A 24,366-nucleotide genomic window follows, 5' to 3' on the forward strand; every position below is an offset into this window, starting at 1 on the left:
TAAAAGCACTGATTGTTCTTTATTAGGCAGAGGTAGATGGAGGGTCCGTCTGGGGTTGCCACCTCTCTGTGGCCATAGATCCGGGGGGGCTGTTTTGACCCGGACAACCCTTATGTCCGGGTCAAAACCAGAGAGGTGGCAACCCTAGGTCCGTCTCTTGGCTGTGCCCCCCCCGACAACTCGCACTACGGACGCACACAATTAGCAGCGTGTCGGTTACACAACATGGAATGCAAAAGACTCTCTTGCGCCCCCCCATGGGAGAAGGGAAACAAGTCTCAGTCCGTAAGTCTTTATGGGCGATGGTGACCCAGTCCATATGGGGGTTCCATTCAAAAGCCGGCCCCTTAATGGCAGCACAAACCAGAGGCTGGCGCTGTTCTTATGCAGCTCTATGGTAAAATGGAAAGTGGCCAAAAGTGGTACTGCAACTGCTCATCTATTTTGTTATTTAAAATGAGTCGCGGCCACAAAGAGCCCTTGATGAGCGAAGTGCAGGGGAAGGGCCATCGGCAGCGCAGGGGAAGGGCCATCGGCAGCGCAGGGGAAGGGCCATCGGCAGCGCAGGGGAAGGGCCATCGGCAGCGCAGGGGAAGGGCCATCGGCAGCGCAGGGGAAGGGCCATCGGCAGCGCAGGGGAAGGGCCATCGGCAGCGCAGGGGAAGGGCCATCGGCAGCGCAGGGGAAGGGGGCTACAGTGTACGTTCCCGCCAACTGGGGGAAGGGGGGGGGGGCAATTAAAGTCCTAATCTTCTTCCTGATTCCCTTCCAGAGGGGAAAAAAACTACAATAAAAAAAGAAGTAATCCTTTGTAGAAAAAAAATAGTGGGAGGGTCCATGATTTTATTTTGCTTTCCGTTTCCTGGGAGGCTTTCGGGGGGTACCTGTGAGACAAGAAATATACAGGAGTCAGGTCATGTGTGGGCCCCCCCCACAACCCCCCCCCCCCCGGGCCAACAATCGGATCATAATGGGGCCTAGGGGGGCCTCTGGGAAGAGAAACTCTCCCAAGAGTCCTCTATCAAAAGAAACACAGGATTTCTTGTCTCCTTCTGTGTCACATGTTCTTCTGTGTCAGACTTCCTACTCTCAGAAACATCCTTCAGGGCAGGGGCACGTGTCTGCTCAGTTTGCTCTTCTTTCCTCTCTCCCCCTCCCTTCTCCTTCTCTCCTCCCATCTCTACCCCTCCCATCTCTGTGTAATCTGAGCTACCAGCAGCCAGAGCTGCAGCAGGAAGCTACTGAGACCAAGCTAAAATGGCAGCTACTACCTTAAATAAACAGAGGGAGCTTCTAGGGCTGTTACTCAGGCAGGTAAAGCTTTCTGCTGAATAAATATAGGGCTCCAGGTGGCACTATTGTGGCTGTTCTATTGGCAATAAAATGTCTGATTGCTCCCCCTTTTTGGTGATTAAAGAGGAAGGAAAGGTCCTTCTACTTTAATCACCAAAAAGGGGGGCAATCAGACAGTGGGTGGAGTCTTGTGTCAAATCTCACTGGTTTCATCATGTGGCTCTGGGTCAAAAAAAGGGGTTCACATGGGGCCCTCCCCCCCACAGACCCACTGGAAAAGGACCCAGTCCATGGGAATTTCCAGCCTCCCTCATTGGCGTCTGGCAAGCTCCCACCCAGTATGCATTGCAAAGGCCTTCCTCAGGCCTCAGGTCACCAAGTTGGCAACAGACCTGGACTGGCAACCTGTGGGTTGTGGCAAATGCCAGAGGGGCTGCCTCCCCAGATGTATTGTTCCGGGGGGGGGCTGTTTGGGCCTCTATGTACCTGAAATGCCAGGCCCCAGTAACATCCATTTCCTAAGAACCTAAAGAAACTTCCACCTTAATCTATGGAGCCCAAAGTGTTTCAGATAATGGACCAAACCATTTTGTAGGGGGTTTTCCGCCCCTAAACCACGAATGTGGCCAGTAATGCCTGCCCCCCCCCCCCCCCAAAGATGATCCATTTACAAATGAACTGAAAGCAAATTTACCAACTTGGGCACCACCAGCGACTGTAAATGGGTTTAATGACGGACTTACCCCAGCGGAACCAAGTGAGGAGCTCCCCCAGGCAGTAGAACGGGACCGTAACCAGCATAGCCCCCGCGAAAAACACTGCCAGACCCACAGCGTCAAGCTTGGCCAGGAGAGGGTAAACCCAAATGCCCGACGCGTGGTGTATCCACAGAACCCTGGGGGGGGGGGGAGGCCAAAGGGTTAGTTCCATACACAGCTCACCAGAATGGCTTCTCAGGGGCCACACCAACTATGATCTTACCAGGCCATGTAGAGCAAAGAGAAGGCGGCCATGATGGATATGCCCCACTTCCTGCTGGGATACCGATGCGAGCAGGCATAGAGCTCGACGAGGAGGAGTGGGAGGACAACCGTATGCTGTGTGCGGGGGGCAAAACGGGGTAATATCAGTATCAATGGCAGGTAACCAACAGAAGTGCAGCCAATCAGTACAAGAGACTGCAGCCTATCAGGATGAAGCTATGGAGTAACTCACCATACAGTGGTTCAGCCATTGGGGAATGATAGAGTCCAGAACCTTGGGGTAGACGAGCTCGCGGTCATAGGCGTAGATACCCCAGAAGGAGGCGACTACAAACTGGTGAGAGACACACAGCGTGTTTGGTACAAACACCAGGTTAAAGGGGAAGCAAACCTAAACATTTACAGAATGGGTAATTCTAAGCAGTTTTAATTGGTCTTATTTATTTGCCTGTTGACTCTTTGCAGCTTTCAAATGGGGGTCACTGACCCCGGCAGCCAAACCCTATTGCTCTGTGAGGCTCCAGTTTTATTGTTATTGTTACTTTTTATTACTTATCTTTCTATTCAGTCCCTCCCCTATTCATATACCAGTCTCTCATCCAAACCGCTCCCTGGTTGCTAAGGTAATTGGAGCCCTAGCAACAGGATAACTGACCCCAGCAGCCAAATCCTATTGCTCTGTGAGGCTCCATGTTTATTGTTATTGTTACTTTTTATTCCTTATCTTTCTATTCAGCCCCTCCCCTATTCATATTCCCGTCTCTCATTCAAACCACATCCCTGGTTGCTAAGGTAACTTGGACCCTAGCAACCAGATAACAGCAGAAATTGGAGAGGTTGTGAACAAAAAACCCACAAATAATAAAAAGACCAATTGCAAATATTACTCTCTACATCATACTAAAAGTTAAAGGGGGGGGGTTCACCTTTGAGTTAAGTTTTTGTATGTTATACAATGGCCAACTTGAAGCAACTTTTCAGTTGGTCGTTATTATTTATTTTTAATAGTTTTTGAGTTATTTTTACCTTATTTTTACCTTCTTCTCCTGACTCTTTGCGGCTTTCAAATGGGGGTCACTGACCCCGGCAGCCAAACCCTATTGCTCTGTGAGGCTCCAGTTTTATTGTTACTGTTACTTTTAATTCCTTATCTTTCTATTCAGCCCCTCCCCTATTCATATATCAGTCTCCCATCCAAACCACTGCCTGGTTGCTAAGGTAATTGGAGCCCTAGCAACAGGATAACTGACCCCGGCAGCCAAACCCTATTGCTCTGTGAGGCTCCAGTATTATTGTTACTGTTACTTTTAATTCCTTATCTTTCTATTCAGCCCCTCCCCTATTCATATTCCTGTGTCTCATTCAAACCACCCCATGGTTGCTAAGGTAATTGGAGCCCTAGCAACAGGATAACTGACCCCGGCAGCAAAACCCTATTGCTCTGTGAGGCTCTAGTTTTATTGTTTTGTTACATATTTTTCTATTCAGCCCCTCTCCCATTGATATATATATATATATACCAGTCTCTCATTCAAACCACTCCCTGGTTGCTAAGGTAACTTGGACCCTAGTAACCAGATAGCTGCTGAAGAAAAAGTGAAATAACTGAAAAACTACAAATAAAAAAAAAATGAAGACCAATTGCAAATTGTCTCAGAATATCACTCTCTACATCGTACTAAAAGTTAACAAAGATGAACTTTATTTTGCTGTTTTCGCGTTAATGTAATTGCCCCGGCGCTCTCCAGGTTGAGTTTATACCCCCACACCCTTTCTATCTACCCCCCCCCAGCAATCTTGCCCACACACTTACCACGCCTATAGGAAAGGCCAGGACGGCGAAGGTGCCATCTCTGAGCTGCAGGAGGAAGGAGGAAAGCTTCTTTTTCTTGGGCAGAACCAGCGGCGCCAGGTCCGACAGAACACAAATTGCAAAGAACACGGTCTGGAGAACCTGTAACAGGGAAACGGCGTTATTCTCAGCAAAACCACTAAAACCACTGAAAAGATATTTCATGTTTTCACTGGGAGACGCAGAGTTAAATACGGGTCACGCCAAGTTCCTAGACAAGTGGGGGGGGGGGAGGGGGGGAGGACTAATAATACATATTAGGGGGGGAGTATTAAGTGGAATTTATGGATAAGATATCTGCAAAATTAATGGTGCAAATGCTACAGGTTCGTGCCGAGTGCAGACGAGTGGGGGGATCAGACAATCACACAACACTCATTTGTGCTGATACAGAATATTGTATAATAACCCCCAGACTTCCCATCATCCCCAGCGGCAGGGCTTAACCCTATCTGTACCTCAATTAGCTAAAGTCTTGGGCAACCTATGGGAGAACATTGGCACCAACAATCCGACTGTCCCCTTAGGTAAATTCTGGGAGCATAACGGAGGCAACTCACTGCTGCAGCAGCACAGGGGATAAACCAAGCAGACATGCAAGATGGAAGGCAACACCGGAGATGGTCAGGACTGGGATTGAAAATGGGCCCTGGCATTCCCAGTACCCAGAGGCGCAAACAGCCCCCCCCCCAGCCCAATAAATAGTGACTGTCTGTGGCACCTTACAGCCCCCCTGGCATTCCCAGTACCCAGAGGCGCAAACAGCCCCCCAGCCCAATAAATAGTGACTGTCTGTGGCACCTTACAGCCCCCCTGGCATTCCCAGTACCCAGAGGCACAAACAGCCCCCCCAGCCCAATAAATAGTGACTGTCTGTGGCACCTTACAGCCCCCCTGGCATTCCCAGTACCCAGAGGCACAAACACCCCCCCCAGCCCAATAAATAGTGACTGTCTGTGGCACCTTACAGCCCCCCTGGCATTCCCAGTACCCAGAGGCGCAAACAGCCCCCCCCCAGCCCAATAAATAGTGACTGTCTGTGGCACCTTACAGCCCCCCTGGCATTCCCAGTACCCAGAGGCACAAACAGCCCCCCCCAGCCCAATAAATAGTGACTGTCTGTGGCACCTTACAGCCCCCCTGGCATTCCCAGTACCCAGAGGCACAAACAGCCCCCCAGCCCAATAAATAGTGACTGTCTGTGGCACCTTACAGCCCCCCCTGGCATTCCCAGTACCCAGAGGCACAAACACCCCCCCCCAGCCCAATAAATAGTGACTGTCTGTGGCACCTTACAGCCCCCCTGGCATTCCCAGTACCCAGAGGCACAAACAGCCCCCCCCACCCCCAGCCCAATAAATAGTGACTGTCTGTGGCACCTTACAGCCCCCCTGGCATTCCCAGTACCCAGAGGCACAAACAGCCCCCCCCCCCCCCCAGCCCAATAAATAGTGACTGTCTGTGGCACCTTACAGCCCCCCCGGCATTCCCAGTACCCAGAGGCACAAACAGCCCCCCCAGCCCAATAAATAGTGACTGTTTGTGGCACCTTACAGCCCCCTGGCATTCCCAGTACCCAGAGGCACAAACAGCCCCCCCAGCCCAATAAATAGTGACTGTCTGTGGCACCTTACAGCCCCCCTGGCATTCCCAGTACCCAGAGGCACAAACAGCCCCCCCCCCCCAGCCCAATAAATAGTGAGTGTCTGTGGCACCTTACAGCCCCCCTGGCATTCCCAGTACCCAGAGGCACAAACAGCCCCCCCAGCCCAATAAATAGTGACTGTCTGTGGCACCTTACAGCCCCCCGGCATTCCCAGTACCCAGAGGCACAAACAGCCCCCCCAGCCCCAATAAATAGTGACTGTCTGTGGCACCTTACAGCCCCCCTGGCATTCCCAGTACCCAGAGGCACAAACAGCCCCCCCAGCCCAATAAATAGTGACTGTCTGTGGCACCTTACAGCCCCCCTGGCATTCCCAGTACCCAGAGGCACAAACAGCCCCCCCCCAGCCCAATAAATAGTGACTGTCTGTGGCACCTTACAGCCCCCTGGCATTCCCAGTACCCAGAGGCACAAACAGCCCCCCCAGCCCAATAAATAGTGACTGTCTGTGGCACCTTACAGCCCCCTGGCAATTCCCAGTACCCAGAGGCACAAACAGCCCCCCCCCCCCAGCCCAATAAATAGTGAGTGTCTGTGGCACCTTACAGCCCCCCTGGCATTCCCAGTACCCAGAGGCACAAACAGCCCCCCCAGCCCAATAAATAGTGACTGTCTGTGGCACCTTACAGCCCCCCCGGCATTCCCAGTACCCAGAGGCACAAACAGCCCCCCCAGCCCAATAAAATAGTGACTGTCTGTGGCACCTTACAGCCCCCCTGGCATTCCCAGTACCCAGAGGCACAAACAGCCCCCCCCACCCCCAGCCCAATAAATAGTGACTGTCTGTGGCACCTTACAGCCCCCTGGCATTCCCAGTACCCAGAGGCACAACAGCCCCCCCCAGCCCAATAAATAGTGACTGTCTGTGGCACCTTACAGCCCCCCTGGCATTCCCAGTACCCAGAGGCACAAACAGCCCCCCCAGCCCAATAAATAGTGACAGTCTGTGGCACCTTACAGCCCCCCTGGCATTCCCAGTACCCAGAGGCACAAACAGCCCCCCCAGCCCAATAAATAGTGACAGTCTGTGGCACCTTACAGCCCCCTGGCATTCCCAGTACCCAGAGGCACAAACAGCCCCCCCCCCAGCCCAATAAATAGTGACTGTCTGTGGCACCTTACAGCCCCCCTGGCATTCCCAGTACCCAGAGGCACAAACAGCCCCCCCCCAGCCCAATAAATAGTGACTGTCTATGGCACCTTACAGCCCCCCTGGCATTCCCAGTACCCAGAGGCACAAACAACCCCCCCCCCCCCAGCCCAATAAATAGTGACTGTCTGTGGCACCTTACAGCCCCCCCGGCATTCCCAGTACCCAGAGGCACAAACAGCCCCCCCCCCCCCCAGCCCAATAAATAGTGACTGTCTGTGGGCACCTTACAGCCCCCCTGTCATTCCCAGTACCCAGAGGCACAAACAGCCCCCCCCAGCCCAATAAATAGTGACTGTCTGTGGGCACCTTACAGCCCCCCTGGCATTCCCAGTACCCAGAGGCACAAACAGCCCCCCAGCCCAGCCCAATAAATAGTGACTGTCTGTGGCACCTTACAGCCCCCCTGGCATTCCCAGTACCCAGAGGCAACAAACAGCCCCCCCCAGCCCAATAAATAGTGACTGTCTGTGGCACCTTACAGCCCCCCTGGCATTCCCAGTACCCAGAGGCACAAACAGCCCCCCCCCCCAGCCCAATAAATAGTGAGTGTCTGTGGCACCTTACAGCCCCCCTGGCATTCCCAGTACCCAGAGGCACAAACAGCCCCCCCAGCCCAATAAATAGTGACTGTCTGTGGCACCTTACAGCCCCCCCGGCATTCCCAGTACCCAGAGGCACAAACAGCCCCCCCAGCCCAATAAATAGTGACTGTCTGTGGCACCTTACAGCCCCCTGGCATTCCCAGTACCCAGAGGCACAAACAGCCCCCCCCACCCCCAGCCCAATAAATAGTGACTGTCTGTGGCACCTTACAGCCCCCCTGGCATTCCCAGTACCCAGAGGCACAAACAGCCCCCCCCCAGCCCAATAAATAGTGACTGTCCGTGGCACCTTACAGCCCCCCTGGCATTCCCAGTACCCAGAGGCACAAACAGCCCCCCCCCCAGCCCAATAAATAGTGACTGTCTGTGGCACCTTACAGCCCCCCTGGCATTCCCAGTACCCAGAGGCACAAACAGCCCCCCCCAGCCCAATAAATAGTGACTGTCTGTGGCACCTTACAGCCCCCCTGGCATTCCCAGTACCCAGAGGCACAAACAGCCCCCCCCCCAGCCCAATAAATAGTGACTGTCTATGGCACCTTACAGCCCCCTGGCATTCCCAGTACCCAGAGGCACAAACAACCCCCCCCCCCCCAGCCCAATAAATAGTGCTGTCTGTGGCACCTTACAGCCCCCCCGGCATTCCAGTACCCAGAGGCACAAACAGCCCCCCCCCCCCCCAGCCCAATAAATAGTGACTGTCTGTGGCACCTTACAGCCCCCCTGTCATTCCCAGTACCCAGAGGCAACAAACAGCCCCCCCAGCCCAATAAATAGTGACTGTCTGTGGCACCTTACAGCCCCCCTGGGCAATTCCCCAGTACCCAGAGGCACAAACAGCCCCCCCAGCCCAATAAAATAGTGACTGTCTGTGGCACCTTACAGGCCCCCTGGCATTCCCAGTACCCAGAGGCACAAACAGCCCCCCCCCAGCCCAATAAATAGTGACTGTCTGTGGCACCTTACAGCCCCCCTGGCATTCCCAGTACCCAGAGGCACAAACAGCCCCCCCAGCCCAATAAATAGTGACTGTCTGTGGCACCTTACAGCCCCCTGGCATTCCCAGTACCCAGAGGCACAAACAGCCCCCCCCAGCCCAATAAATAGTGACTGTCTGTGGCACCTTACAGCCCCCTGGCATTCCCAGTACCCAGAGGCACAACCAGCCCCCCCAGCCCAATAAATAGTGACTGTCTGTGGCACCTTACAGCCCCCCCTGGCATTCCCAGTACCCAGAGGCACAAACAGCCCCCCCAGCCAATAAATAGTGACTGTCTGTGGCACCTTACAGCCCCCCTGGCATTCCCAGTACCCCAGAGGCACAAACAGCCCCCCCCAGCCCAATAAATAGTGACTGTCTGTGGCACCTTACAGCCCCCTGGCATTCCCAGTACCCCAGAGGCACAAACAGCCCCCCCAGCCCAATAAATAGTGACTGTCTGTGGCACCTTACAGCCCCCTGGCATTCCCAGTACCCAGAGGCACAAACAGCCCCCCCAGCCCCAATAAATAGTGACTGTCTGTGGCACCTTACAGCCCCCCTGGCATTCCCAGTACCCAGAAGGCACAAACAGCCCCCCCAGCCCAATAAATAGTGACTGTCTGTGGCACCTTACAGCCCCCCTGGCATTCCCAGTACCCAGAGGCACAAACAGCCCCCCCCCAGCCCAATAATAGTGACTGTCTGTGGCACCTTACAGCCCCCCTGGCATTCCCAGTACCAGAGGCACAAACAGCCCCCCCCCAGCCCAATAAATAGTGACTGTCTCGTGGCACCTTACAAGCCCCCTGGCCATTCCCAGTACCCGAGGCACAAACAGCCCCCCCCCCCAGCCCAATAAATAGTGGAGTGTCCTGGTGGCACCTTACAGCCCCCTGGCATTCCCAGTACCCAGAGCACAAACAGCCCCCCAGCACCAATAAATAGTGGGACTGGTCCTGTGGCACCTTAAGCCCCCTGGCATTCCCAGTACCCAGAGCACAAACAGCCCCCCCAGCCCAATAAATAGTGACTGTTCTGTGGCACCTTACAGCCCCCCTGGCAATTCCCAGTACCCAGAGGCACAAACAGCCCCCCCCCCCAGCCCAATAAATAGTGACTGTCTGTGGCACCTTACAGCCCCCCTGGCATTCCCAGTACCCAGAGGCACAAACAGCCCCCCCCCAGCCCAATAAATAGTGACTGTCTGTGGCACCTTACAGCCCCCCTGGCATTTGCCAAAACCTACAGATTGGCCTGTACTGGAGAAGCCAATATATAAATATGCTCCATGCACAGATCACTAAGAGGTGGTCAAGTTGCCCCCCAATATCAGCCCATGTATGGCCATACCAAGCATCTGCCTCCCTAACTGCCCCAATTGCCCCCCTAAACAGTGCCACAGCCTGTAGTGCAACAGGTGCTTCTTACATAAAACTCTCCCAATAAACCCAGTGGTACCTGCCGAACATTCCGGAATCCCTATGTTTCATAACAACATTATCCCGGGGGCACAGAGTTTCTCATGGGGGGGCGGGGACCAAGCAGAAACTCAATGATAAATTGGGTGGAGATTAAATGGGACTTAGAAAGCAGCTAAACTATCCGGCATCATAAATACCATGATAATAGCGTTTAGACAGGAGGGGGGATAAGACGCAGAAAACACTTATTTGATACAGAATATTCCGGAATAGCCCATTGGGTTCTGTAATGTTCTAACTGCACCGACACTTTGCTGGGAAGATGGCGGCCAAGTGACAAGGTGTCTGTGGGCAGATTCAGTATCCGGGGTGCTGGGAGTTAGCGATCAGGGTCGCCATCAGAAATAACGGGGCCTCTCACAAAAAATTTTTCTGGGTCCCCCTCCTCCCACAACCTGCCCCCCAATGGACTCTCCCCCAGTGACCCCTCCCATCAGAACAAAGGACACATAGCATTGGTAGCCAGGGCCCCCCTAAAACACTGGTAGCTAGGGGTTACGTTTTGCATTGGTGCCAGTCAGGGACCCCCTAAAACATTGTTAACCAGCCCAGGGCTCCCTAAAACATTACTCGTCCTCCCCCAGTGTCTCCATACTATGGCCTGCTCCTCCAGCTCCACCCAGCATCCTCCAGCGCCCACCACCCAGCACCCACCAGCTCGACCCAGAATCCTCCAGCTCCCCCCACAAAGCACCCTCCAGCTCCCCCCAAGTATCCTCCAACTCCCCCTACGTCCTCCGGCTGTGTCCCCCAGCTTCCCGCCCCAGCATCCTCCAGCTACCCCCCCCCACAGCATCCTCCAGCTCCCCCCCCACAGCATCCTCCAGCTCCCCCCCCCCACAGCATCCTCCAGCTCCCCCCCACAGCATCCTCAAGCTCCCCCCCACAGCATCCTCCAGCTCCCCCCCAGCATCCTCAAGCTCCACCCACCCAGCATCCTCCAACTCCACCCGCCCAGCATCCTCAAGCTCCCCTCACCCAGCATCCTCCAGCTCCCCTCACCCACCATCCTCCAGCTCCCCCTAAGTCCTCCGGCTGTGTCCCCCAGCTCCCCCCACCACAGCATCCTCCAGCTTCCCCCACCCCAGGATTCTCCAGCTCCCCCAACAGCATCCTCCAGCAACCCCTACGTCCTCTGGCTGTGTCCCCCAGCTCCCCCGCTGCATTCTCACTTTTATAAGGTTGCGCCCCCTGTGTCAGTACAGTACTGACGTCCCACGTACGCACGAGACGCGACCAATGGGATTACCACCAATGATAGGGGCCCGGAATTGATTAAAAGGGGCTCGAGCTACTAATAAAACTGTAGCACGGCCGGGCCCCCTTTAATGTTAAAATCGCACGGACCCGGGACGACTGTCCCCCCTGTGCCCCCCTGATCTCCGGTTGTTGGTTGCAGACTCTGCCCCGAACGTACAGGAGAGTATCAGCCGTCTGTGACTGTTCCCTCTGTATATACAGCACTGCCGCTCAGGGAAATGCCCCCGGGGAGCAAATAAGGGGAAAAGGGCAGAGCTGCCTCTGAGAGCAGATAATAAAGACATTAAAACTGTAACAAAATGGAAAGGGAATGAAGCCGGGCAGATAGTACAGAGGTGGGAAAGGGGCAGAAAGGAACAGAGGGGAAGGGAGAATGGGCAGGAGTAAGGAAAGAGAGTAACACTACTATACTAGTAATACTATAGGGAAAGGGACAATAAGAGTAGAAATGTGGGGGGGAGAGTTAGAGCGAGGGAAGGGGGCGATCACAGGAAGAGATGAATGTAGGGTAAAATATGGATAAAAGGGGATGAAATGTGGATAAGAGAAGCAAATGATAAAAGATGCCGGATAAAGGGGAAAAATATCAAAGCATAGAAATATCAGGCAAAAGAAAATTCAAGGAAAAGAAACATGGAACAACAAAGAGAAACAGGTTATTGTGCATTTTATTTCTGTCTACAGGGTTGTGGGCCGGGGCCTGTATTAGCCCTGCTGCTGTGTGTTCTGGGGTATTATACATGGAATTGGCACTATATTTATCTGCTGTGGGTTCTGGGGTATTATACATGGAATTGGCACTGTATTTATCCTGCTGTGTGTTCTGGGGTATTATACATGGAATTGGCACTGTATTTATCCTGCTGTGGGTTCTGGGGTATTATACATGGAATTGGCACTGGTATTTATCTGCTGTGGGTTCTGGGTATTATACATGGAATTGCACTGTATTTTATCCTGCTGTGTGTTCTGGGGTATTATACATGGAATTGGCACTGTATTTATCTGCTGTGGGTTCTGGGGTATTATACATGGAATTGGCACTGTATACATGGAATTGGCACTGTATTTATCCCGCTGTGGTTCTGGGTATTTATACATGGAATTGGCACTGTATTTATCCTGCCTGTGGTTCTGGGGTATTATACATGGAATTGGCACTGTATTTATCTGCTGTGGGTTCTGGGGTATTATACATGGAATTGGCACTGTATTTATCCCCGCTGTGGGTTCTGGGGTATTATACATGGAAATGGCACTGTATTTATCCTGCTGTGGGTTCTGGGGTATTATACATGGAATTGGCACTGTATTTATCTGCTGTGGGTTCTGGGTATTATACATGGAATTGGCACTGTATTTATCCTGCTGTGGGTTTCTGGGGTATTATACATGGAATTGGCCCTGTATTTATCCTGCTGTGGTTCTGGGGTATTATACATGGAATTGGAGCTGTATTTATTCCTGCTGTGTGTTCTGGGTATTATACATGGAATTGGCACTGTATTTATCCCGCTGTGTGTTCTGGGGTATTATACATGGAAGTTGGAGCTGTATTTATCCTGCTGTGTGTTCTGGGGGTATTATACATGGAATTGGGCACTGTATTTATCCCGCTGTGTGTTCTGGGGTATTATACATGGAATTGGCACATGTATTTATCTGCTGTGTGTTCTGGGGTATTATACATGGAATTGGCACTGTATTTATCCCGCTGTGTGTTCTGGGGTATTATACATGGAATTGGCACTGTATTTATCTGCTGTGGTTCTGGGGTATTATACATGGAATTGGCACTGTATTTATCTGCTTGTGGTTCTGGGGTATTATACATGGAATTGGCACTGTATTTATCTGCTGTGGGTTCTGGGGTATTATACATGGAATTGGCACTGTATTTATCTGCTGTGGTTCTGGGGTATTATACATGGAATTGGCACTGTATTTATCTGCTGTGGGTTCTGGGGTTTATACATGGAATTGGCACTGTATTTATCCCGCTGTGGGTTCTGGGGTATTATACATGGAATTGGCACTGTATCTTATCCCTGCTGTGGGTTCTGGGGTATTATACATGGAATTGGCACTGTATTTATCCCGCTGTGGGTTTCTGGGGTATTATACATGGAATTGGCACTGTAGTATCCCGCTGTGGGTTCTGGGGTATTATACATGGAATTGGCACTGTATTATCCCCTGTGGGTTCTGGGGTATTATACATGGAATTGGCACTGTATTTATCCGTGTGTGTTTCTGGGGTATTATACATGGAATTGGCACTGTATTTATCCTGCTGTGGGTTCTGGGGTATTATACATGGAATTGGCACTGTATTTATCTGCTGTGGGTTCTGGGGTATTATACATGGAATTGGCACTGTATTTATCTGCTGTGGGTTCTGGGGTATTATACATGGAATTGGCACTGTATTTATCTGCTGTGGGTTCTGGGGTATTATACATGGAATTGGCACTGTATTTATCCGCTGTGGGTTCTGGGGTATTATACATGGAATTGGCACTGTATTTATCCTGCTGTGGGTTCTGGGTATTATACATGGAATTGGCACTGTATTTATCTGCTGTGGGTTCTGGGGTATTATACATGGAATTGGCACTGTATTTATCCTGCTGTGGGTTCTGGGGTATTATACATGGAATTGGCACTGTATTTATCTGCTGTGGGTTCTGGGGTATTATACATGGAATTGGCACTGTATTTATCCTGCTGTGGGTTCTGGGGTATTATACATGGATTGGGCACTTGTATTTATCTTGCTGTGGGTTCTGGGGTATTATACATGGAATTGGCACTGTATTTTATCCTGCTGTGGGTTCCTTCTGGGGTATTATACATGGAATTGGGCACTGTATTTATCCTGCTGTGGGTTCTGGGGTATTAAGTACATGGAATTGGCAACTGTATTTATCTGCTGTGGGTTCTGGGGTATTATACAAAGGAATTGGCGCTTGTATTTATCCTGGGTTTGTTCCCCAAGCAGTATGTGGCATTATTAGACCACTCTTTCCTGATTATTACTCGGTACTCACCTGGTGGTAATGATACTGAATACACTTTAGAAACACACGACACGGGACCTGAGAGGATCTATGGGGAGCTGCCTCCCTAACTGCCCCAATTGCCCCCCTAAACGGTGCCGCAGCCTGTAGTGCAACAGGTGCTTCTTACATAAAACTCTCCCAATAAACCCAGTGGTACCTGCCGAACATTCCGGAATCCCTATGTTTCATAACAACATTATCCCGGGGGCACGGAGTTTCTCATGGGGGGGGGGGGGGGGGCTAAGGAGAAGCTCAATGATAAATTGGGTGGAGATTAAATGGGAATTTGGAAAACAGCTAAATTATCCGGCATCATAAATACCATGATAATGGAGTTTAGACAGGAGGGGGGATAAGACGCAGAAAACACTCCTTTGATAAAGAATATTCTGGAATAACCCATTGGGTTCTGTAATGTTCTAATTGCACCGACATTTTGCTGGGAAGATGGCGGCCAAGTGACAAGGTGTCTATGGACTGATTCAGTATCCAACCTTCGGCTGTCAGAGGGGTACTGCGATCAGGGTCGCCATCAGAAATCACGGGGCCCCTCAACAAAATTTTCTGGGTCCCCCTCCTCCCACAACCTGCCCCGCAATGGACTCTCCCCCAGTGACCCCTCCCATCAGAACAAAGGACACATAGCATTGGTAGCAAGGCCCCCCTAAAACGGTGTGTTCTGGGGTATTATACATGGAATTGGCGCTGTATTTATCCCGCTGTGGGTTCTGGGGTATTATACATGGAATTGGCACTGTATTTATCCCGCTGTGGGTTCTGGGGTATTATACATGGAATTGGCCCTGTATTTATCTGCTGTGGGTTCTGGGGTATTATACATGGAATTGGCACTGTATTTATCCCGCTGTGGGTTCTGGGGTATTATACATGGAATTGGCACTGTATTTATCCCGCTGTGGGTTCTGGGGTATTATACATGGAATTGGCCCTGTATTTATCCTGCTGTGGGTTCTGGGGTATTATACATGGAATTGGCCCTGTATTTATCCCGCTGTGGGTTCTGGGGTATTATACATGGAATTGGCACTGTATTTATCCCGCTGTGGGTTCTGGGGTATTATACATGGAATTGGCACTGTATTTATCCCGCTGTGGGTTCTGGGGTATTATACATGGAATTGGCACTGTATTTATCCTGCTGTGGGTTCTGGGGTATTATACATGGAATTGGCACTTCTGGTATTATCTGATCCTTCCGCTGTGGGTTCTGGGGTATTATACATGGAATTGGCACTGTATTTATCCTGCTGTGGGTTCTGGGGTATTATACATGGAATTGGCACTGTATTTATCCTGCTGTGGGTTCTGGGGTATTATACATGGAATTGGCACTGTATTTATCCCGCTGTGGGTTCTGGGGTATTATACATGGAATTGGCACTGTATTTATCCTGCTGTGGGTTCTGGGGTATTATACATGGAATTGGCACTGTATTTATCCCTGCTGTGGGTTCTGGGGTATTATACATGGAATTGGCACTGTATTTATCCCGCTGTGGGTTCTGGGTATTATACATGGAATTGGCACTGTATTTATCCCTGCTGTGGGTTCTGGGTATTATACATGGAATTGGCACTGTATTTATCTGCTGTGGGTTCTGGGGTATTATACATGGAATTGGCACTGTATTTATCCTGCTGTGGGTTCTGGGGTATTATACATGGAATTGGCACTGTATTTATCTGCTGTGGGTTCTGGGGTATTATACATGGAATTGGCACTGTATTTATCTGCTGTGGTTCTGGGGTATTATACATGGAATTGGCACTGTATTTATCCTGCTGTGGGTTCTGGGGTATTATACATGGAATTGGCACTGTAATTTATCCTGCTGTGGGTTCTGGGGTATTATACATGGAATTGGCACTGTATTTATCTGCTGTGGGTTCTGGGGTATTATACATGGAATTGGCACTGTATTACTGCTGTGGGTTATCTGGGCTGTGGGTTCTGGGGTATTATACATGGAATTGGCACTGTATTTATCCTGCTGTGGGTTCTGGGGTATTATACATGGAATTGGCACTGTATTTATCCTGCTGTGGTTCTGGGGTATTATACATGGAATTGGCACTGTATTTATCTGCTGTGGGTTCTGGGGTATTATACATGGAATTGGCACTGTATTTATCCTGCTGTGGGTTCTGGGGTATTATACATGGAATTGGCACTGTATTTATCCTGCTGTGGGTTCTGGGGTATTATACATGGAATTGGCACTGTATTTATCCTGCTGTGGGTTCTGGGGTATTATACATGGAATTGGCACTGTATTTATCCTGCTGTGGGTTCTGGGGTATTATACATGGAATTGGCACTGTATTTATCCCGCTGTGGGTTCTGGGGTATTATACATGGAATTGGCACTGTATTTATCTTGCTGTGGGTTCTGGGGTATTATACATGGAATTGGCACTGTATTTATCCTGCTGTGGGTTCTGGGGTATTATACATGGAATTGGCACTGTATTTATCCTGCTGTGGGTTCTGGGGTATTATACATGGAATTGGCACTGTATTTATCCTGCTGTGGGTTCTGGGGTATTATACATGGAATTGGCATTCCTTGGGGGTTAAGGATTGCTTTATCCTGCTGTGGGGTTCTGGGGTATTATACATGGAATTGGCACTGTATTTATCCTGCTGTGGGTTCTGGGGTATTATACATGGAATTGGCACTGTATTTATCCTGCTGTGGGTTCTGGGGTATTATACATGGAATTGGCACTGTATTTATCTTGCTGTGGGTTCTGGGGTATTATACATGGAATTGGCACTGTATTTATCCTGCTGTGGGTTCTGGGGTATTATACATGGAATTGGCACTGTATTTATCCTGCTGTGGGTTCTGGGGTATTATACATGGAATTGGCACTGTATTTATCCTGCTGTGGGTTCTGGGGTATTATACATGGAATTGGCACTGTATTTATCCTGCTGTGGGTTCTGGGGTATTATACATGGAATTGGCACTGTATTTATCCTGCTGTGGGTTCTGGGGTATTATACATGGAATTGGCACTGTATTTATCCTGCTGTGGTTCTGGGGTATTATACATGGAATTGGCACTGTATTTATCCTGGCTGTGGGTTCTGGGGTATTATACATGGAATTGGCACTGTATTTATCCTGCTGTGGTTCTGGGGTATTATACATGGAATTGGCACTGTATTTATCTGCTGTGGGTTCTGGGGTATTATACATGGAATTGGCACTGTATTTATCCGCTGTGGGTTCTGGGTATTATACATGGAATTGGCACTGTATTTATCCTGCTGTGGGTTCTGGGGTATTATACATGGAATTGGCACTGTATTTATCCTGCTGTGGGTTCTGGGGTATTATACATGGAATTGGCACTGTATTTATCCTGCTGTGGGTTCTGGGGTATTATACATGGAATTGGCACTGTATTTATCCTGCTGTGGGTTCTGGGGTATTATACATGGAATTGGCACTGTATTTATCCGCTGTGGGTTCTGGGGTATTATACATGGAATTGGCACTGTATTTATCCTGCTGTGGGTTCTGGGTATTATACATGGAATTGGCACTGTATTTATCCTGCTGTGGGTTCTGGGGTATTATACATGGAATTGGCACTGTATTTATCTGCTGTGGGTTCTGGGGTATTATACATGGAATTGGCACTGTATTTATCTGCTGTGGGTTCTGGGGTATTATACATGGAATTGGCACTGTATTTATCCGCTGTGGGTTCTGGGGTATTATACATGGAATTGGCACTGTATTTATCCGCCTGGGGTATTATACATGGAATTGGCACTGTATTTATCCTGCTGTGGGTTCTGGGGTATTATACATGGAATTGGCACTGTATTTATCTGCTGTGGGTTCTGGGGTATTATACATGGAATTGGCACTGTATTTATCCTGCTGTGGGTTCTGGGGTATTATACATGGAATTGGCACTGTATTTATCCTGCTGTGGGTTCTGGGGTATTATACATGGAATTGGCACTGTATTTATCCTGCTGTGGGTTCTGGGGTATTATACATGGAATTGGCACTGTATTTATCCTGCTGTGGGTTCTGGGGTATTATACATGGAATTGGCACTGTATTTATCCTGCTGTGGGTTCTGGGGTATTATACATGGAATTGGTGGGTTCTGGGGTATTATACATGGAATTGGCACTGTATTTATCCTGCTGTGGGTTCTGGGGTATTATACATGGAATTGGCACTGTATTTATCCTGCTGTGGGTTCTGGGGTATTATACATGGAATTGGCACTGTATTTATCTGCTGTGGGTTCTGGGGTATTATACATGGAATTGGCGCTGTATTTATCCTGGGTTTGTTCCAAAGCAGTAATGTGGCATTATTAGAAACTCTTTCCTGATATTACTGGTACTCACCTGGTGGTACTGATACTGATACATTTGAAACACAGACAGGGACCTGAGAGGATCTATGGGGAGCTGCCTCCCTAACTGCCCCAATTGCCCCCCTAAACGGTGCCGCAGCCTGTAGTGCAACAGGTGCTTCTTACATAAAACTCTCCCAATAAACCCAGTGGTACCTGCCGAACATTCCGGAATCCCTATGTTTCATAACAACATTATCCCGGGGGCACGGAGTTTCTCATGGGGGGGGGGGGGGGCTAAGGAGAAGCTCAATGATAAATTGGGTGGAGATTAAATGGGAATTTTGAAAACAGCTAAATTATCTGGCATCATAAATACCATGATAATGGAGTTTAGACAGGAGGGGGGATAAGACGCAGAAAACACTCATTTGATAAAGAATATTCTGGAATAACCCATTGGGTTCTGTAATGTTCTAACTGCACCGACACTTTGCTTTGAAGATGGCGGCCAAGTGACAAGGTGTCTGTGGACTGATTCCGTATCCAGCCTTCGGCTGTCAGAGGGGTACTGCGATCAGGGTCGCCATCAGAAATCACTGCTGTGGGTTCTGGGGTATTATACATGGAATTGGCACTGTATTTATCCAGCTGTGGGTTCTGGGGTATTATACATGGAATTGGCACTGTATTTATCCCGCTGTGGGTTCTGGGGTATTATACATGGAATTGGCACTGTATTTATCTGCTGTGGGTTCTGGGGTATTATACATGGAATTGGCACTGTACTTATCCTGCTGTGGGTTCTGGGGTATTATACATGGAATTGGCACTGTATTTATCCTGCTGTGGGTTCTGGGTATTATACATGGAATTGGCACTGTATTTATCCTGCTGTGGGTTCTGGGGTATTATACATGGAATTGGCACTGCTGTGGGTTCTGGGGTATTATACATGGAATTGGCACTGTATTTATCCTGCTGTGGGTTCTGGGGTATTATACATGGAATTGGCACTGTATTTATCCCGCTGTGGGTTCTGGGTATTATACATGGAATTGGCTCTGTATTTATCCTGCTGTGGGTTCTGGGGTATTATACATGGAATGGGCACTGTATTTATCCTGGCTGTGGGTTCTGGGGTTTATACAATGGAATTGGCACTGTATTTATTCCTGGCTGATGGGTTCTGGGGTAATATACATGGAATTGGCAGCATGCTATTTATCCTGCTGTGGGTTCTGGGGTAATCATACATGGGATTGGCACTGTATTTATCCTGCTGTGGGTTCTGGGGTAATTATACAGGGAATTGGACTGTATTTATCCTGCTGTGGGTTCTGGGTATTATACATGGAATTGGCACTGTATTTATTCTGCTGTGGGTTCTGGGGTATTATACATGGAATTGGCACTGTATTTATCCTGCTGTGGGTTCTGGGGTATTATACATGGAATTGGCACTGTATTTATCCTGCTGTGGGTTCTGGGGTATTATACATGGAATTGGCACTGTATTTCCTGCTGTGGGTTCTGGGGTATTATACATGGAATTGGCACTGTATTTATCCTGCTGTGGGTTCTGGGGTATTATACATGGAATTGGCACTGTATTTATCCTGCTGTGGGTTCTGGGATATTTATACATGGAATTTGGCACTGTATTTATCCTGCTGTGGGTTCTGGGGTATTATACATGGAATTGGCACTGTATTTATCCTGCTGTGGGTTCTGGGGTATTATACATGGAATTGGCACTGTATTTATCCTGCTGTGGGTTCTGGGGTATTATAGCATGGAATTGGGGCACTGTATTTATCCTGCTGTGGGTTCTGGGATATTATACAGGGAATTGGCACTGTATTTATCCTGCTGTGGGTTCTGGGGTATTATACATGGAATTGGCACTGTATTTATCCTGCTGTGGGTTCTGGGGTATTATACATGGAATTGGCACTGTATTTATCCTGCTGTGGGTTCTGGGATATTATACAGGGAATTGGCACTGTATTTATCCTGCTGTGGGTTCTGGGGTATTATACATGGAATTGACACTGTATTTATCCTGCTGTGGGTTCTGGGGTATTATACATGGAATTGGCACTGTATTTATCTGCTGTGGGTTCTGGGGTATTATACATGGAATTGGCACTGTATTTATCTGCTGTGGGTTCTGGGGTATTATACATGGAATTGGCACTGTATTTATCCTGGGTTTGTTCCAAAGCAGTAATGTGGCATTATTAGCAACTCTTTCCTGATATTACTGGTACTGAGAATAGTGCTATTCAGCTGGTTCTGATATTACTGGTACTCACCTGGTGGTACTGATACTGGTACATTTGATACACAGACAGGGACCTGAGAGGATCTATGGGGAGCTGCCTCCCTAACTGCCCCAATTGCCCCCCTAAACAGTGCCCCCGCCTGTATTGCAACAGGTGCTTCTTACATAAAACTCTCTCAATAACATTCCGGAATCCCTATGTTTCATAACAACATTATCCCGGGGTCACAGAGTTTCTCCTGGGGGGGGGGGGGCCAAGGAGAAGCTCAATGATAAATTGGGTGGAGATTAAATGGGACTTAGAAAGCAGCTAAACTATCCGGCATCATAAATACCATGATAATGGAGTTTAGACAGGAGGGGGGATAAGACGCAGAAAACACTCATTTGATACAGAATATTCCGGAATAACCCATTGGGTTCTGTAATGTTCTAACTGCACCGACATTTTGCTGGGAAGATGGCAGCCAAGTGACAAGGTGTCTGTGGGCACATTCAGTATCCGGGGTGCTGGGAGTTAGTGATAACCAACCTGTAGAAGCCCATGATTCGGACCCTAGTGAAATGGGAAAATCTTCAATCTCATCCATTAAATCCCAGTCACATGAAATGCACACAATTAGGATTAATGCCGCTGCAGGCTGCACTGCTTTATAACCAGCCCCATGTAACCAGAAGTGATTGCTCTCCAGCCCTGAGGCACAGGGGGTTCCTATGGGGCTGCCCATACACTGCCTGACCTACCAACCCACTTACACACAGGAGTAGGTACAGGGAGCAATTTGTTGGGCAATTAATGCAGCAGCAGAGGGGATAAAGCAAGTAGCCCTGCCAGTAGGTGGAAGGTACCATGTGGTTCTGCTGGGGGGGGGGGGGGGATTAGCCCTATATCATGCAAGCAGTCATTATACCACGCCTAATATCGAACTCACCTGGTTAATAAAGGTCAAGTACTTCCACCTGCCCCCATACGAGTGGGCCCCATGGCTCTGGGCCGCCCCTGTCACTTCCAGGTTCTGTTGGACCCCGAAGATATTCCAGCCCAGGAATCCCAGATGTAGCGCCAGCACCGCCGCCATCTTGGTACTCCTCCTACGCCTGCCTGGGCTAAACGAACTGCGGCCGGGGGAGCGGGGGGGGAGCACGAAGTCTGTCAGGGCAAAGAGCGCCGGAGAAAGGCGTAAACACGTACTGCGTCTTCTAACAACACGCTTAGTGCCCCTGTGTAGCCTGCAGAGGGAGCGCAGCCCGGGCACCGAGTGCTTCTGGGTAACATCTACCCCCCCGCTGCAACATGGTTTGTTCCAAAGCGTCGCCCTGTGCCAGAGTCCGTGTTGGTGTCGATGCCAAGGTGCCCTCAGGGGCTGCACTTCCTTCCCTTCTGTGAAGTGTTTTTCAGGATATTACTGATACCGGTACTGAGAATAGTGCTGTTCAGCTGGTTCTGATACTGCTGCTACTCAACTCGTACTAATGATACTTTTAGTCAGCTGGTACTCGCTGGATTCTGGGCCAACCAAAAACATGGCCGCTGTTTGCACTGCAGAGGGACAGGTATCAGTCAGAGGCTGGCCAATCAGCAGGAGGCAGATCTGTTCCAGGAAGTGGAGTGGAGGGAAATCATGGACTCTGCACAGTAATGCTGAGAGTACCACCTGTAGTATATATAGGGAACCCCATAGTCAGGGTGCAGGGAGTTAGTTAACCCTTCCCATTCAGCAACATAATAAATGGTACTAGTGCGACTGCCAGAGCTGTTGCTGTGTACTCTGGATCTGAGATTTCCCATCAGCCTCTGTGACACCTGCAGTGGAACCCCAGGATAGGGAACTGAAGCCTGTCTGTGCTTGTGTGAGTGCAGGGCTGTGATTGGCTCTCCCCCTCCTACTGTGCTTCTGGCAGGGACCGTTAGGACACGCCCACCCCTCATGTGAAACCCAGACAGGGACCTGAGAGGATCTATAGGGAGCTCCAATAAAGGGGCCATTGTTACAGATAGGGTTAATGTTTAGCCCAAAGGGAAACCAGCACCGGGTATTATTCATAATTGCCTACAGGGTTAGGGGTTTCATTCATTACCCAATATGTCTCCTTTAAAGCTGCCGGACTGCCCCCTGTCCCAGGATTCTCCTCTCACTGTCACCGGGAGTTGGTGAGATCTTTGCATTTAGCCACCCCGGGGGGCTACAATCTGGTGTAGCTACACATAACTCTGCTCACACTACCTTGGTACCAGTAGTAACCAGCACAGGCCCATATTGGGCACACTCAGCATTTCTTAAAGTGACAGTGGACCTTTTTATTGCAAAGGGGGATCAGCCATTATATTGCCAATTATTCTGTTATTTTTCTGTTCTCATTTCCTTGCGTCTGTATTATCTTGCTGATAAATTACAATTTGTCTCTTATCTACATATTGTGTGGTTTATTGTCTATTATGTTTGGGTTAGTGATCACTGCTGTTGCAGTTCCCAGGGAGTTGTTGCCCCCCAACTTATAACTTATCCAAACCCCCACAAATTTCCCACTAAGGCTTGGGATCTATCCTGTTAGCACCCCTGTATGGCCCTGGACCAGTACCAACTGTGAGCCTGACCCCCAACATCACTGCCCAACCTCACTAATGCTCTTGTGGCTGAATGGGAGCAACTCCCAGCAACACTGTTCCACCATCTAGTGGGAACCTTCCCAGAAGGGCAGGGGCAGTTATAGCAGCAAGGGGAGGGGCAACCCAACTGACCCCCTGTGGGATGGAACCCCGACTGTGAGCCTGATCCCCAACATCACTGCCCAACCTCACTAATGCCCTTGTGGCTGAATGAGAGCAACTCCCAGCAACACTGTTCCACCATCTAGTGGGAACCTTCCCAGAAGGGCAGGGGCAGTTATAGCAGCAAAGGGAGGGGCAACCCAACTGACCCCCTGTGGGATGGAACCCCGACTGTGAGCCTGACCCCCAACATCAGTGCCCAACCTCACTAATGCTCTTGTGGCTGAATGGGAGCAACTCCCAGCAACAATGTTCCACCATCTAGTGGGAACCTTCCCAGAAGGGCAGGGGCAGTTATAGCAGCAAGGGGAGGGGCAACCCAACTGACCCCCTGTGGGATGGAACCCCAACTGTGAGCCTGACCCCCAACATCACTGCCCAACCTCACTAATGCCCTTGTGGCTGAATGGGAGCAACTCCCAGCAACACTGTTCCACCATCTAGTGGGAACCTTCCCAGAGGAGTAGGGGCAGTTACAGCAGCGAAGGCAACTCTATAGTAACCCCCTTAGGTTGGGAATGGGGTGCTGGGTGGGCAGGTGTCTGGATAGCGTATCTTTTGCCCCAAAGCATTACCACATGGCACCATATAGTTCATTAGTCCTACATTCTTGCTCAAATAT

General features: G+C 49.8%; 1 protein-coding gene across 1 annotated transcript; it reads right to left on the reverse strand.

Annotated features, from left to right (window-relative positions):
* LOC100495442 (androgen-induced gene 1 protein) lies at positions 1-22,523 on the reverse strand. Its single transcript, XM_002942787.5, has 6 exons — positions 21,907-22,523; positions 4,090-4,230; positions 2,509-2,610; positions 2,275-2,390; positions 2,037-2,188; positions 1-884 (listed from the first exon to the last, which is right to left on the reverse strand). The coding sequence occupies exons 1-6, from the start codon at positions 22,051-22,053 to the stop codon at positions 844-846; spliced, it is 699 nt and encodes a 232-aa protein (XP_002942833.3). The 5' UTR covers positions 22,054-22,523; the 3' UTR covers positions 1-843.
* Positions 22,524-24,366: the final 1,843 nt, after the last annotated feature.

The sequence above is a fragment of the Xenopus tropicalis genome, chromosome 10 (genome assembly GCF_000004195.4).
Source record: "Xenopus tropicalis strain Nigerian chromosome 10, UCB_Xtro_10.0, whole genome shotgun sequence".
In the NCBI taxonomy this organism is placed as follows: Eukaryota; Metazoa; Chordata; class Amphibia; order Anura; family Pipidae; genus Xenopus; species Xenopus tropicalis.

Bases quoted from the DNA above. Each gene is read 5' to 3' on its own strand.
- LOC100495442 (XM_002942787.5), bottom strand. From the start codon at position 22,053: ATGGCGGCGGTGCTGGCGCTACATCTGGGATTCCTGGGCTGGAATATC. The intron at 4,231-21,906 runs GTGAGTTCGATA...TCCCTGTTACAG, and splicing joins ACTTGACCTTTATTAACCAG to GTTCTCCAGACCGTGTTCTT. The intron at 885-2,036 runs GTAAGTCCGTCA...CTTGTCTCACAG, and splicing joins CCTCACTTGGTTCCGCTGGG to GTACCCCCCGAAAGCCTCCC.